The sequence below is a fragment of the Stegodyphus dumicola genome, chromosome 4 (assembly GCF_044657685.1).
Source record: "Stegodyphus dumicola isolate Sdum_Otavi_A_Nest chromosome 4, ASM4465768v1".
Classification (NCBI taxonomy): domain Eukaryota; kingdom Metazoa; phylum Arthropoda; class Arachnida; order Araneae; family Eresidae; genus Stegodyphus; species Stegodyphus dumicola.
In genome coordinates, this window is record NC_140771.1 from 21,105,030 (window position 1) to 21,122,135 (window position 17,106).

At 33.8% G+C, this 17,106-nt stretch overlaps 1 protein-coding gene across 1 annotated transcript in view; it reads right to left on the minus strand.

Moving 5' to 3' along the window:
• Window positions 1–16,087: 16,087 nt before the first annotated feature.
• The window catches only part of LOC118187884 (uncharacterized), a 307,145-nt gene continuing 306,126 nt past the window's right edge, over window positions 16,088–17,106 (minus strand). Inside the window, exon 6 of the mRNA XM_085814610.1 lies at window positions 16,088–16,846. Within this exon, the coding sequence (XP_085670736.1) occupies window positions 16,758–16,846 (89 nt within the window). The 3' untranslated portion in view covers window positions 16,088–16,757. The remainder of the gene's footprint in view (window positions 16,847–17,106) is intronic.

Genomic DNA, 17,106 nt, shown 5'->3' on the forward strand with positions numbered 1-17,106 from the left:
TATCACGCAAAAACATCGTTAAATTGCATTCGATAGCGGTCAAAATGGATATTATCGTTGAAATATGCTGCCTGAAACTTTTCGCGATTACAATACTTCCTTATTACTTCGTACAAGGAAGTAAAAAACAATAACAAAATATCCGCCTTTTACTGAGCTTGGATACACCAGGGCAGAAGAGAAAACAATAATCATAAAACGACGGAAAGTCGTCTTACGAAACACCATGGTAAAAAATAAATTAATAAATAAAATTTGAAATACGCCTAAACAGTTTTTTTACTTCCTTGTACGAAGTAAAAAGGAAGTATTGTAATCGCAAAAAGTTTCAGGCAGTATATTTCAACGAAAATATCCATTTTGACCGTTATCGAATGCAATTTAACGATGTTTTTACGTGATATCTGTATGTAAGTACAGAATAAAAGACTCTTTTCCTCCAAAAAAATGATAAAACTGCTTTAAAATTAATTCTGAAGAGAATTTTTCGTGGCGTCTGTACGAACGTATGTACGTACGTGCGTGCGTACGTACGTATCTCGCATAACTCAAAACCGAGTAGCCTCCGAACGTTGAAAATTTGTATATAGGACTGCTATAATATGTAGATGTGCACCTCGTATTTTGGTTGCAATCGGCCGCAACAAACGTATATAAATACCATATTTATATCTATATCTCCTTTGTTACTCGGCACAGTGATCTCAGTTTCTTTACTCTTATATGTTTGTAAATTGTACATTTTTTGCTTAAAAAATGATTGAATTATGTTGTTCTTATCTTCCGGGTCTTATGCCTTTCGTAATTTTGGAAGCAATATTTGTACAATTATCAACAATTTAAAAGCTGTTTAAGTGCGGTTAAGTTTTAAATAACATGGCGGACATATTTGTTTACATTTGAAACAGCAGAATTGTAGATCTGTTGCCAATCTAGAGAGACTAAGCTTCGCAACAACAAAAATAACGCCTTCATTTATTATTGCGAATTAAATCATGCTTAATCCTTTCTGGAATTTTTTTGAGGAAATATGTGTTTAAAATTTACTTAATTTTTAATAATTAGTAATTTAATTTTGAATAATTAGTAATTTTTAATACAGATATTTTGAGCTTTTATGTATTTTTGTCTTGTCGCGAAGTGAAAACTGAATTAATTGAATGATAAATACTCAATCGTCTGTGAAAAACTGTTTTCTTTTTTGTTTTGTTTGCTTAACTTCTTTTTTTACATCGTTCTAGCTTTATTATAGTATTTGAAAAGAACATGCGGCAATGATTAGATAATTCTTTAAATGATATACATTTTGTGCATTCTGAGTTATAATATGAATGAAATATAATACTGTTAAGTGAACCTAGTGCCAGAGTGTCGCTATGTTAAACAAATAGAGTGAATTTTAAAGAATGCCTTTATTCTATTGTGGTTTATGCGCTGTCGGCGAAGTAGATTTAATTAAATCCAATATTTTTAAAAGAAATACAAGAAACAAATGCATATAATTTAATATTCCGTACAAGGAAGTCATGTGGTGTACACATCAGATTTTTTAATTATGTGTAGTTACTTCTTTGTGTATGTAAATACATATATGTATTCATTTAAAAATACAAAATATCAAACAAAAAAGCTGAAATGTAAATGAAAATACACGCTTTTATAGCATCTTTGTTATTCACCTTTTAAAATTTTATCTTTAAAGTATAAAAATTCATTCTATCCGCAGCCTGGTTTAAGTAGTGGAATTAAAATCTAGATTGAAAAGAAATAAAGGAAATCAGTACTTTTGTTATAAAAAGAAATATAGGATTTTGTGCATTGAAATAAACTATGGCTCAAATATCACTGCAGAAGAAATATGCGTCCGGGGCCAAACACATATTTTCCTTAAATTTCATTGTAAAAACGGGAGCATATAAAATAATTTAAAAAACTAAATATTTTGATTTTAGATTTATTTCCGAATATCTTCGCAGCATTTTCGTAACTGAATATTATTCAGTCTTCTAGTGTAGTATTCCAGAAAGGAAACATGGAAAAATTCGGTCTGAAAGTCTGGAAATGCAATATATATGCTCAATAGTGAATATTCCTCAACCAGATTTGAATTGCAAAATATAATATACAATTATATTTATACATTTTTCTGGCAAAAGAAAATATATATCTCAGGAAACTCAAGAAAGCGAAGATATGTGTATTGGAAAGGTAATTAGATTTAAAAACTCCTTGAGCCGTTTTACAGATTAGATTTGTTTTACATACAAATGCTGCAAAATATTATTGAAGTGTTTTCCATTTAGCATGGAATTCGATAGTTTAGCTTCCTAGGATAGAGTTTTAAAGATCTGGAAAGATCTATGTTTAGATCTGGAAAGATCTATGTTTGATGCAAGTTGACTGAGAGTTGCACCTTTTCAAAAGTAGCACTTTTCAAAGAACTGATTTGGTTAGATAAATAAAATGTTATAATTTTTTTCTATAAATTGATGGCCTTCCTTCGCAAGAAAGAATCACTTTAATAACGGTAATTGTTTAAAAAAGGAATACGGATGATTCTTATTGATGATGCGCAAATCATTTTTCTGTTTTCCATTTGTCAGCTTGAGACATATCAACAACAGCTAGTAGGAATCTCTGCTTTTCTCTAGAAATGACCTTCATTTTCCATTTACGACATTGAAGAGACAAGACATTATGACCACCTACTCAATAAGGCATTGCACAACTTTTGGCCTGCAAAACAGCTGCAACTCCCCTTGTAATGGATGCCAAACGTTTTTGGTACTTGACTGAATACAAATTGTACCAAATGTCTAGGCAGGGGTCATGCGAAGTCGAGAGCTGAGTTGAGCTCTGCGCTTCTGCTCCCTGTCATCCTTATCGTGTTACGATCCGGCAATTTAGGTGGCCAGAACATTAATTAGGATTCATCCTCAAGTTCCTCGAATCATCCCAACACATCAAGCCTTGTGACATCGGGAGATGTTCTTCTGGAAGAATCCATTTTCAGTTGGGAAGACAGACGAAATGTAAGGGTGCAACTGATCGTCAGTTATATTTCGATGGTCCGGAGCTTTCACGGTCTGTTCCACTGCAACTAACGGTCCCAGAGCCGCCCATGAGAACGTCCCCCAAATCATAACACCACTACCACCAGTCTTTGAGTAATCTGGTGTACAGAGAGAAGCAACTGTTTTCCTGGAAGATGCCGTACCCTGACATGGGCATTGATGTGATAAAAGAGAAATCAATTCATCCAATCAGGCAACTCTCTTCCACTTATCCACGGTCGAGTTTCGATGTTCCCTGGCGCACTGCATGTGTAGTTGACAACGACGCTTGGTCAATAGAGGCGCACGGGTGGGACGTCCGAAACTCTGGCTCATATACAGGTGACGGGGGACGGGGACACCTGATGTCTAACAAAAGTAAGCAGGTATATATCCTAAGCACAACAGGCAGCTCGCGAGTCCCAGGTGGCTCGCCTCGGGAATGCATTTGCTTCTCTGTGAAGCCTCGTGAACGAAGAGAGACCTGGAAGATGTTACACGAATACGTTAGCTGCATGAATGTAAGCTGTTTTAATGCATTGGTGATGCTCTTGAGCGAACGTTGTCATACTTCTTAGATACATCAACAAATACTAATAATAATGCACATGCCTACAAAATAATACATATACATTCATATACAACAGTCTCAGCTGAACTGTGTATTCTGAAACACTTGCATGTGGGCTGTGCCACTGTCTGCCGCCGATTTTGCTGTACCAAATGGAACAGTATCCGACGTTCTTCTTCTTTGATGACTATTGGACGTCCAACACATTTGCGTCCACTGCTGGTATCACCGTCATTTATCCACATTGCATAAATACAAACAACGGCAAATCGTGAACAACCTACTAGTTTTAGAGGTACTCGTTCCACCTCTTCGGGCCATTACAATCAGCGCTGTATCAAATTCGCGCTGTATCAAATTCATTGCAATTATTCGTAGTTCTTGCTTTGCTTGACATAAATATTAACTCAGGCCATAAACTGACTAAATTTAAAATAGTAATATGGAATTTCTGGAGGCTTCGTAATAGGAATATAATGTGTAATTCACAGTAATATTCGGAATCTTTATGAATTTCATTACATAAACGCCTATATTTCATTTATTTCTCCACCTCAATTCGTTTCTACTGTAGATATATCCTCAATAATGTATTATCTTGAAAATTTCACAAAATGCACCTTCATTAGTTTTATATAAATTACCTATGCCTCTCAAGATAATATACTGTATATCTTTCTCCTTCGGTTTCAAATTTATTATTAGAAAATTCTCCTGGTTTCTTCAAAGAATATTATGGTAGAATATAACTTTAAAATTTTGTGAGCTAAGTATATTTGGTGGAATAATTTTGCAGATATTGTATCGAATAATATTGCTAGTTTCCGTATTGACAGACACTCCCTTGAAATTTGACTATAATTTCTTTAAAACTAAACGAAATACAAGACTGAAATTTTCAAACTTCAGTGCTATATTTAGGGCATTCTTTTTACATCGTTATTACATTAATACTCCCCTCACCTCTAAGAAAAGAAAATACCTCGAAGATGCTCATAGTGCGTAACTTTGCTGTATTATCTATCAGTACTTGTGTAATAAAAAACATATATGTTAAAATTGAAATGAAGCTTTCATTTCTGGCATTGACTTACATGAAAGGGCATAAGAAAAAATACAATTAGTTGTCATTGCGGAACAAATAACGCTGTGTAACCTAAGCTTAACAGTTTAGCTTGCCATTTACCAATAAATGCTTGCAGGGAGATATATTTTACGTTTAATTTATGTAAATTGTATATATTAAATTTATTTTATTTTTTGCTAATATGTGAATGTTAGATAGTAATTTTTGAAATTTACTGAAGTAATCTTTTTAAACGTTCGAGAAATTATGAATTTAGAACGCTTGTGCTTTCTACCTCATTGATTTATCCGTTAGACGGAGCTGTGATTCAGCCTCATTGTCATCATTAATATCCCAAAAAGCCAAGAAACAGAGACTTACAGGTTAATGGATACCGCAGTACCCTGTAGAAAATGTTTCCCATGAGCGTCGATTTTGTCATATCAAGTGTGAGTATTAACAAGAAAATCCACTCAGGCTGATACTTATTTTCCTGGCCTTAGATGTTAATACTCCACTTATGTGATATTAGAGGCGATGAAGGCATGGGTACTTTGTTCCATTCATATTATCAAATGTCTCCCGATTGTCAATAAAAGCTCATCTCTGAGTAAATTTATTTGCTTGCAGAATTTTGAAAAATAAGAAAAATACACGTAGTTTGCTTTTCTGTGATATAAATAATTTTGAATGTGCATATTGAAGTTAAAATCGAAGCTCCTTGGCCGTTACTTTGCGCAGCCTTGCCATATATCATTCACGCAACGTAACAAATGTGGCATTCTCACGATATATAAAGCCTTTATTTTTCACTTAGTCACAGTCACTTTTCCAGAGGTTTATCCTTCAACTTCCCATAAGGTATAAATAAAGTTAATAAAGTTAGTTAGAGCAATAAAGTTAGTTTTGAATTTTAATTTTATTTGATTTTGAGATTAAATCTAAGTGATATAATTTTAAAATGCATTAAAATTCTAAAACATTCAGTTGACAGAACATTTGCATCATTACTGCAATTAATAAATAATATTTTAAATAAAATTTTTTAAATCATTGCACAATCATTTGTTTTAATTAATTATCAGTATACTTGCACCCAAAAGGGTTTTGCTATGTCATTTTATAGTACTTTCTTTCCAGTACTTTCAGTTTATAGTACTCTCTCCTTTTTCAATAAATTTGTTAGTTTATAGTTCTTAATTACAATTTGGTTGTTTTATAATTATCTATATACTTGTTTTCAAGAAAAGTGTAAATAAAATATAAGTTGTAATTAACTAAAAGAATCAAGCAGCTTTCATTGTATTAGATAATGTTCATCAATATTGCGCTTTTAACAAGGTTTCTTTTATCCTTAGAGAAAATATGAACAACTTCATGTTATATGTTTTAATGAAAACGGTTTTTCTTACTTTATTAACAAAAGCTGTGTTTATTGAAACTTTTTCACCGCTAAAACATCCAAAATGTTTTACGTTTATGCAATCAAAAGCTGTGAAAATGTTGCCATAATTGGTTAAATAAGCTCTGGCAGTAACCCGTTTAAAGAATATACAGAGTATAAGTTTTCTTTTTTGTATAAGCCATTTTATTTTCAGTAAGACGCATTTTTTTTTAAATACAAATAACACTGCTCTATCAATCAAATTGATATTTTTAACTTGATAGTAAAAATAAGAAAATTGTTTCAAGAATGTCTTAAAAGTGTTATTTAGGAGCTTTAATAACTCTAAGTAGCCCATAAACATCAAAATTCTGAAATTTCATCATCACTGAGAACAAAAGACGTATGATGATAGGATATTTAGGAAAGGAATAATGAAAACAGAATGACAAATAAGTGGTTTACGTAGCGGATGAGAACTCAAACTGTTTTGTTTTCCAAAAAAACTGCGCGTAGCGGATTTGATGTCCTTAGATTTGCGTGCCTGAATCAGGAGGTTGACTGCAGGTACAGATCAAAGTATGGGAGACAATGGCTTCCCATACTAACTAACCCTAAAAAATTTGCAATCTTTATAAAGTTTACAAAGAAAAGTTGAGGAGATGAGTAACTAAAGCCTTCCAAAGGATTTATAGTTTACCATATATCATTCATCGTGCAATCCTACCGTACCCCTCCCCGCGTCCAGTATTTATTAAAACTAATGATTTAAGACATCTAATATATAAAATTCTCGTGTCGCAATATTTGTAACAATACTCGTCCGAAACGACTTGACCGATTTTTCTGAAATTTTATATGTATATTCGGTAGGCCTGAGAATCGGTTGTAATCTATTTTTCATACCCCTAAGTGATAAGGGTGATCCACCCTAAAAAGTGGTTTTTATTTTTGGACAAAAGTTTTATTTTTTTATGATGTGGCATTAAAAAATACATACAACCTAAATTTTCATCCTTCTACCACCAACCCCTATTTTTAATAGCGATATTAGTAATTTAATAATTTTTAACCCTCTTCGATAACTGATCAATTATCACTTGATCAGTTTCAACTATCACTTGATCAGTTATCCCCGCCAGGCGTCCACCGGTGCCACTTCTCACCCAATAAACAGCAAGGAGTAAGGATGAGACCGAAGCCAGACTCCTGTCTCTCTCACACAATAAGCTTTCTCTCACTCCCTACACAGTTTTCGGCCATTATTACGGTTTGTTCATCGATCGTAGTAGTGACGTTTACAATTATCATTTTACTATCTCAGTGTAACTCTCATATTAATTATATTCTCAAGGAAATTTATTATTAATTTGCAGGGCTGTAATTATTTATTCATATTTTATTAATAATTGATAAAATTATTAATTTTGAGTGTAGTTCTCACGTTTAGTTAATTGATTTCATATAACCTCAAAAGTACTCTACACTTGTCACGAGCTCCCGCCAACAACGGCTATTGTGTTACACGTATAATTTATTCTTATACATTTATTAGTTTTTATTTATTATTTTTAAATTGTTTAATATTAAACGACACTATAAAAATATTATAGTCAGTGCGTGCAAAATTTTTGTGAGAATCATTTTAAAAGAGAAATATTGTGAAAGGTAGGTAAAATAATAAAAGAAAATATACACGATATTCACGATATAAATAACACTAAATATAGTATACGTATATCAAAGAATAAATACATTATTACTATACTGCTTTTCATCATTAAGTAATTCAATTTGTTCTATTTATGCTGGTTTTGTACAGTAAACAATGCCAACAAGTCGCGAAGGGGCTAATTTGGGCCGTCAAACATGTAGAGCTGCAGACATGCGAAATAGAAGAGCCCAAACAGCAGAAGAACAAATCAAGCAATATAATACTGATGTGTGTGAGCATGGCGCAATTGCGTCAAGCAGAATCAGAATATGCACGAGCTGAACGAAATGAACAATCAAGATTAGAACAAATACAAGCACGCAGTTTCATAGTTAACAGACGCAGAGCAAATGACCAAGGGATGCCTTCGTGGAGGACTTTCTAAGGGAAACTGGCTCGTATACACGTTACACATGGGGAAAAGCACGAAAACACCCATGCAGCCAGCCCGTTTGCGGGATTCGAACGTCGGACCGAACTATCAGTGTTCAGCGACTTTACCGCTCAGCCGCTGGTGGTCCCGGAGCAAACAGAAATAGTTAAAAATAATGCTGCAAATGGTCAACAATGCAATTCAACATTCGAAATCAAAGGCCAAATGTATCACAAAGTGGGCTCATTGCTTCCAATGCCAAACAAACCACATATGTTTTTACAAATCTACTTTATGGGCGGTGAGGAATTCGAAAGCGCACTTGCCATTCTCGCGAATGCACGTTGTGGCTACAATAACCTCAATTCGCTTTTTGGCAGACTCATCGTCGCCGAGCTGGACGCTCTACTGAATGAGCACAATGAATTGTTGACAATATTCAAATCACACATGCACAAATTACAAAGTGATAATCACGCTATTGTCATCAATATTGATAAAACACCAGCTGGAAAGCACATTCGTAGATTTCAACGCACCTGTTGTTGACGACGTTGCTGGAATCATGGTTGGCGATCGTAGAACTACGCGAGAAATCGTGAATCGTAGATCGTTAGTTCATTGCTGATACGCACCGTTCATATGACGCTCTGCAATATCCGCTAATGTTCTGGAAGGGAAAAGACGGATATTGCATAAATATTAAACAACGAGATCCCGTAACAAGTACTTCATTCATTATGAACTTGATCATTACTCATTTAACAAAAAACTTATTTTTTAAACTTGATTAATTTGGATTAATATTTATGAATATATTATTACAGGAGCCGAAACAAACAAGAACGTTAGCTCGAAGTATTATTATGCATATCGGTTGACGATTAGACGTGGTCAGACAACGTCATTCTACGTTGTCATGAGCTTTGTCAACAATTCATGGTTGACATGTACTAGAAGACAGAGAGCGAACGACACTTGGGATATAATCAACAAAAGTTGCGTGCGAAAGAACACATTCATTTGCGAGACGCCTTTGTCAACAACGTCGACGCCGTCGAAATTGGTAACTTTGCCATTCTACCATCATCGTACATAGGCAGTCCACGTCATGTGCACGAATATATACAGGATGCTCTGACTTTCGTGCACGAATATGGACGACAGTGTTTATTTATCACGTTCACATGTAATCCAAAATGGCCGAAGATTATATCTTTGCTATTGCCTGGCCAAAATTCAATACATCTTCATGACATTACAGCACATGTGTTCAGACAAAAATTAAAGTCTTTAATACGTTTCATTACAAAATTACATTTATTCGGTCCCACGTGTTGCTGGATGTATTCGGTTGAATGGCAAAAGTGAGAATTACCTCATGCACACATTTTGGTTTGGTTAATCGACAAAATCAGTCCTGAGGAAACCGATAATATAATTTCTGCGAAACTTCCAGATCCGTCTACCGATCAATTTCTGTTTGATATTGCTACAGCAAGCATGACTCATGGGCCATGCGGTAATCTAAATTGTTTATCGCTTTGCATGGCAGATGGAAAATGTACCAAACGTTTTCCTAAAAAATTCAATAACGATATGATCATAAACGTCGAAGGATATCCAATATATAGTCGAAGAAATCTGGATAATGGCGGAAAATCATTTATTAAAAATAACAACAGCACAGACATTGACATTGACAATCGTTGGGCGGTGCCATATTCGCCTCCGCAGAGCAAAACATTCAATGCTCATATTAATGTCGAGTTCTGCAGTTCAGTGAAGAGCATCAAATACATTTGCAAGTATGTGAATAAAGGCAGTGATATGGCTGTATTTCCAGTTGAAAATACCAATGTGAATGCTCCTCCAGTGAGTAACAACGATGAAATAACTCTCTACCGAATTGGATGGTACATCAGCTCCAATGAAGCTGTTTGACGTACCTTTGGTTTCTCAATTCATGAACAGGATCCAACAGTTATTCATTTAGCCGTCCATCTTGAAAACGGTCAGCGCATATTTTTCACGAACGAGACAGATATTGATATTGCTATAAATCCAACAAAAACTACAGTCACCGAATTTTTTGAGTTGTGTAAACGTGCGGATGCTTTTGGTGCCTTTGTATGAACATCACTCTATTCAGAAGTACCACGACATTCCACATGGGCTCAAACAAAAAAATGGATGCCCCGCAAGCAAGGCACACCGATTGATGCATGTCCTAGCTCATTCAAATCAAACACCTTGGTGCGAGTATTTACAGTCAATCCACCAGTGGGAATATATGCTTGCTGAAGCAGCCTTGAACTGTACAGCAATACAAATTCGTTTACTATTCGCTATAGTGTTGACTACATGTTTCCCAGCCCGAGCAGAAACATTGTGGGATAATCGCAAAGATTCAATGCCTGATGATATATTGCATCAACATCGTACACGGTGCAACGATCTAACGATAACATTCAACGACGCTGTGTAAAATGAAGCATTGATTGCTATTGAGGATCTTTGCATTTTCATTGCCAACTTACCACTCAGTCATTTCGGTATGCATCCGTCAAATCGAAGTGCATATGTTTTAATGAACACTGAAATGAATCGTGAACTGCAGTACAATGCTATAAAAATGGCAGCGACTTTCAATGACCCACTAATGAATGAGAAACAAAGAACCATTTACGACCGCATTATGTTCTCAGTTTCGGCAGGACAAGATGGGTTCTTTTTTTGGTTTTGGATGCACCAGGTTGAACTGGCAAAACATTCCTTATTTCGCTAATTCTCGCCGAAATAAGATCAAATAATGGCATCGCATTGGCGCTGCATCATCTGGCACTGCCGCAGCATTATTGGATGGAGGCAGAACAGTTAATTCAGTATTTAAGCTGCCACTAAATATTCAAAATAATCCAGACGCAGTGTGAAACATAAAAAAACAATCATCCATGGCCATAGTGTTGAAACAGTATAAAATTATCATTTGGGATGAAATCGCTATGGCACACAAACATTCGTTTGAGGCGTAGAACAGGACATTGAAAGACATAAAAAACGACAAACTAATTGGCGCCACTCTGTTACTCCTTTCATGTGATTTCAGACAAACACTTCCCGCAATTCCACGTTCAACACTTGCTTAAAATCATCGCCACTGTGACATAATGTTGAAAAGGTACAACTGAAATTAAATATGCGCGTTCAAATGCTTCAAGATCCATCCGCTGAAACGTTCTCAAAACAACTGTTAGATATCGGTGATGGAAAAGTTACTATAGATAAAACTGGATACATAAAATTACCGACCAATTTCTGCCCAATCATTAATTCGCAAGATGCTCTCAATGACCAGATATTTCCCGACACAATAAATTAAGCATGAGTGGTTGGCAGGAAGAGCAATTTTAGCAGCAAAAAATATGGACGTCAACGATTTGAATCTCAAGATACAACAGTTATTACCAGGGGACTTGGTGTCATACTAATCTATTGATACAGTTTGCGATGTCAGCGCAGCTGTGAATTATCCAACAGAGTTTTTGAACTCATTGGATTTGCCAGATATGCCACGCATAATTTACAACTGAAGGTTGGGTCTCCGGTTATGTTACTTCGTAATTTCAACCCACCACCGTTGTGCAACGGCACGCGATTAGTCATTAAAATTTAATGAAAAATGTTATCATTTTCATTAAAAATTAATGAAAAAGCTTTAAATCGCAATTTCCGATGTGAAAATATATTACTACCACGAATCCCTATTTTACCCGCAGATGTGACAATTCAATTTAAACGTCTTCAATTTCCAATTAGATTGATATTTGCAATGACTATCAGTATGTCTCAAGGCCAAACGATGTCTGTTTGTGGCTTAGATTTGAGCATGACATGTTTTTCACACGGCGAGTGAGCAAACCATCCAGCTTGTTTCTGTTAGCTAAAGATGGGCTAACACAAAATATTGTACACTTTTTTGCATTAAGGGGGTTGACACTAGTTTCAGTGATATTGTCATAATTAGTTATATATATAATTTTAAAGAATAAATTACAATAAATTAAAAAATAAATGTTTGGTGTTTTGTTATTTTTATATTCCGTGATCTTTTACAGCCTGTTTCAGTCATAAAGTACATCCTCACACGCAATAAGTTAGTTATTTTTTTCTACCAAAATGTTCCCTAAAATATGGCAAAACAACGTTTGCCGAGTCATCTAGTATACAGTATAGTTTCAATAGAATTTGAAATTTACAAATTAAATTGAAAACATCTGCTTTGATGTAATAATAACAACATATTAGCATAAGCAACATTTAAACATGAAGATAAATATAATAAGTACTGAGAACACAATGTTTTAGTAAACTTGGCTAATAATACTAAAGAGGTGTCCACGGGGACAAATTATTTGAGTATAACATTAATGACACTGCGAGTAAGAATCTGAGATCGCAGAAATTTGAAAATGCAAAAACTGGGAATACAGGAACGCAGGAGTGTTCCTTTTGAGAATGTGAATTGTAATAGAATATCACTTAGAAATAGTCCAAGCTGCAAATGCTGCTCACGTAGAAGTATACTTCTTTCTGGCAATGAAAACTACGATTCAACAAATGCAGTTAATTCCGAGATATACATGCAATTTTTTATGAAAAGGTAGCATTGGTACCTAATATTTACTACTAGTGATCGATTACTAGTTTACTATGCTTCATTATTTGGAAGATTAATGATATGATGGATTCTGAGTAACCCATGTTTCGCAGCTATTCAAACAAATTAATAACTATATCTATAAGCTGGATGAAGCTTAAAATAAATGTTTCTAAATAAGGTTGATTTATTTCTGGGAGAGTGAAGATAGTTAGATACTGCCTTTCTGATGTTAACTTAGCTTGATGGTTGTTAGGGGTTATTCGGAATTTTCCATGTTGTTTAACTATAAGCTCTACTACCTCTGTTTAATGTTTAAACGTTTTGTTTAACATTTTTGTTATAAGCTTAAACTTTTTTTTTCTTAAGTTCTACTGACATTTAAACATGAGTTACACATTTTAAAAAGTGTGCTATTAAATAATAATTCAGACCAGAGGTTTACGCTTATGTAGAAACCGAGCAGGAAGTTTAAAGACAGGTGAAACTAGGCAATAACAATGACCCACTTTGTGTTTGGTAAAGTATTTTGCGCTTTGGTCCCGATAATACCTGATTTTCGAAAAGAAGTGGGTGTTATCACCGAACACTAAGTCAATTCTCGTGCAGGCCTGTGTAATTGGGAGAACTCTTTCTGTAGTAGGTTAGGTCTGCATTAATTCAGGCGTCTTTTTGACTTTGTTAGTTTTTAGCGGATTTAAGAAGAAGGTGGTGGAAAGAAGGATTTGTATTAAATTAAATCAATTATAAATTTGATTTTGGAGCTGTAATTAATTCAAGCTAATAAATGTCTGCTTTTCTGAACTTATTCAATGAAAAAAATGGGAAGAAGTTTTTTTTTGATTCTCCAGGTCAGTAGTATCTAACCGATTTTTCCTCAAGGGCTACTTTTAAATTTATGCAGTGCTTTGCAGGCATTTGATGTTTTATGTTTGTAAAAACAAAAAAAAAATATGTTTGTAAAATTTCATGAATATATGGGACGATTTTTTTATTTCCAAATAATAAAGGAAACTAATAAGAACCTACAAAATACTGAAGAATATCCGAAAATGTATTGCAGATTCAAACTAATTTTACTTCAAATCAGAAAATAAAGAAAAGAACATGCTAATAAACTAATTACGAATAGAAAATGTAACTATTAAATTAACTTGTCAAGTATCTCATTACGCGAGTATTGCATAAAGTCCTAAACTTGCTACTCATGAGATATTTGATTAATACGAGTAATAGCCTCCGATAGTTTATTAAAATTTGATGCATATTCTGATAAACAGCATGAGAGCACCATGTCGTTTTTCACATGCTCTGAAGTCAACATATTTCTGCACTTGCTTTGCATTATTTTAAGTTGTGAAGAAGTCTGCTTTTAAAGATATGTTGACCCAAAATATCTTCCACTATTAGTGCACATATAAGTGTGATTTTGTGCTTAACATTTGCATCTGTTTTAAACCTTATCACTTTTATTTTTTGTGCTTTTGAATGTTTTATCTGTACGAAGGGTAATTATCTGAAAATGAACCTTCAGTTTGCTAATGAAACGAATTTTTTTCATTGACGAAATTACTTGTGTTATGTCTAATTCTAAGAAAGGAGTTTTTATGAACAAGAAATGGGCCCCATAGAAAACATATCTTGGAATCTTCTTTTAAATTCTGAGTTAAATAACAGAATGTTTTCAATATGCTTAGATGGGTAATATTCCGCAATAAATTCCAGTCTAAAACGAATGCGAATTAAACAAATGTTGATAATCTCACTACTAAGCTATTCTTCCACAGAATTGAGTTTAGCCAATAAAACAGATATTTGAGCTCGTAATTTTTTATCTGCATTTTTCTTTCCCTTATAGCGTGGTATTTAAGTCATTGAATTTTTCAGTGATATTGATTAAAAATCCCCAGTCAGCAAAGTCATTTCAGGTTATCCGAATTTTGATCGTAGTTGTCTTTGGACAGCTACGATCCAGGTTTACTCCCGATCCTTAGCGCACCATCGGTTGTGGATCATGACGAATTTTTTTTTACTGGTACGTTCTTCTCAGTAATACAGTTTTTAACTGCGTTACATATATCTTGCCCTCGAGTGCGTTTTGACAAAGTCAGCATAATTAACAATGCTTTATAACGGAGAAGTCAGGAAGCACTATTGTTGCGAAAATCAGAAATTGTGGTGAGTCAGAAATATTAGTGGATTTATCCAATTACAAGGAAACATAAGCACACTTTTCCAAAGCGGATCTCATTCTGTATAAAGATTTCATTCCTCATATCGTCCACTTGTTGTTCCAAAATGCATTGTGATAGGGGCGCTTTTATAGCTGAGATTACTTAATTTTTGTTTTTAAATTCGTGAAATAAAAACTCTGATATTATCAGCATAGTTTCATTCACAATTGCCCTGTTTGAATATGTCTTTTTATGTGATACAAAAATGTAACGTATTTTACAGGATACTTTTGGGTGATTTTTTGCTTCATTTGTGTGGGTAAAAGGACTGTTTTGTTGAGCTTTTAGAGAAGACTTCATTGATTGAATTTATGTTTAAGTAACATGCGGGTAAGTAAACACAAATATAATGCCTCTGTACGAGATGTGTAATTATATCATTTTAATGGTTGTTTTTTTATATTCAGATTAGAGTAAATATTTTATCTCATGACGGTATCGTAAGTGTAGTTGACCGGGGCATAATGATAGAATTTCGGGTTACTAGGTGCCAGCGAGCCATAGGTTGGATAGCATTATTTCGAAAATATTCTGTTCGATTGGATTCAAAGATTATTTGTATGATCTTTCCTAATGTAGGATATTTTTTTATAAAACTTCATTCTATAAGTCTTGTTAAGTTTCGTATTCTAAATACCAACTGTACTTGCAAGGATGATATCATTTATATGCATGAAATATCTTACGAGGAAAAGGATCATGTTCTAATTTGTCTGCCCTTTTGCCACTTTCCTTTCTTACTTTTACATTGCCAAATATACTATAAGATCAAATCATTAATACCTCTCATTCTATTTAATCTAAAAATGTATTGCTTGATATATCCTAATTTTCAGAAATTTATTATATATAATTACACAGTAATGCAAAAATAAGTGTAGGAAAGAGTATCTTCTTAAAAGTTTCCTTTTGTAAATAGAAAGTACTGATAATCAATGTATCTGAAATATCAGTCGTTTCTCGTGCAGAGAATTGCAATTACATTTCTTGACAGTTTCATTAATCGTGCAGAAAAAGAAACGAATGCAAACAAAATAGGAAATATCTTTATTTAAAACTTGAATGACATTTATAGAATTAATAATAATGGATTTACATAACACAGTTTTGAAAAGTTTAAAAATATTTTTTTTTTCATTTGGAACGGGAAATTTGATTATAAAAATCTCACATACTCTGGGTGTACACAGAAAGATAGAATTCGTGTCGGGGAACATCATTCTCTATTCCAAATTTTCATCACACGCATTCCATAAGCTCCAATCAGCTCTTTTAATCATCAGTCGAGCTATAAAAATAACTTGCATCTCCTCGAACAATTCTCAATAGCCATATCAATGTGAGCGTACATACAGTAACAGGGACAAAAAAAAAGCATTTCCTGAACAATAATCTCCATCGCTGATACATTTATTGTTGCTGCTCACTTTTGCCATATTCATACCTAACTGCAGCAGAAGCAAAATTTTCAGGAATTTCATGAATAGAAAACACTATTTATATATACTAAGATTCTGGATGGTGTTGTGTAATATAGAAGCTAAACAACAATGAAATAAATACATATTCATGCACTTTCTTTCTCATAGTGCTGTAAACAACTCCTTTATGAATTTATAATATATGTGATTAAAGATATTTTGTATAAAATGCTTCCGAACTGAATCATCTCTTCCATTTATAATTGGCAACAAATGAATTGTTAGGTATATGGCAAGGGCGCTGTGAGCATCAGAATCGAAACAAATGCAGTCCATATCAGCCACGTGTGAGATACATCGACTTTAGTACCTAAAAAGATAAAAAAAAAAAGATAAAAGAAAAGATAAAAGAAAGCATATGTGATTATATGGTATATGATTACATAATTTAAACCTATAAAGAATATTAAAGTTTGGCATTATCTTTTAAACTAATTTTGCAAACGCTGTATTCAGAAAAAAAAAAATGAAATAAAGAAATAATTCCTAGTCCATTCTTATGACATTTTTATAGCAACTGATTTCGTCTTTTTCGAAGAAAGAAAATGTTCTCGACGAAAACTATCAATC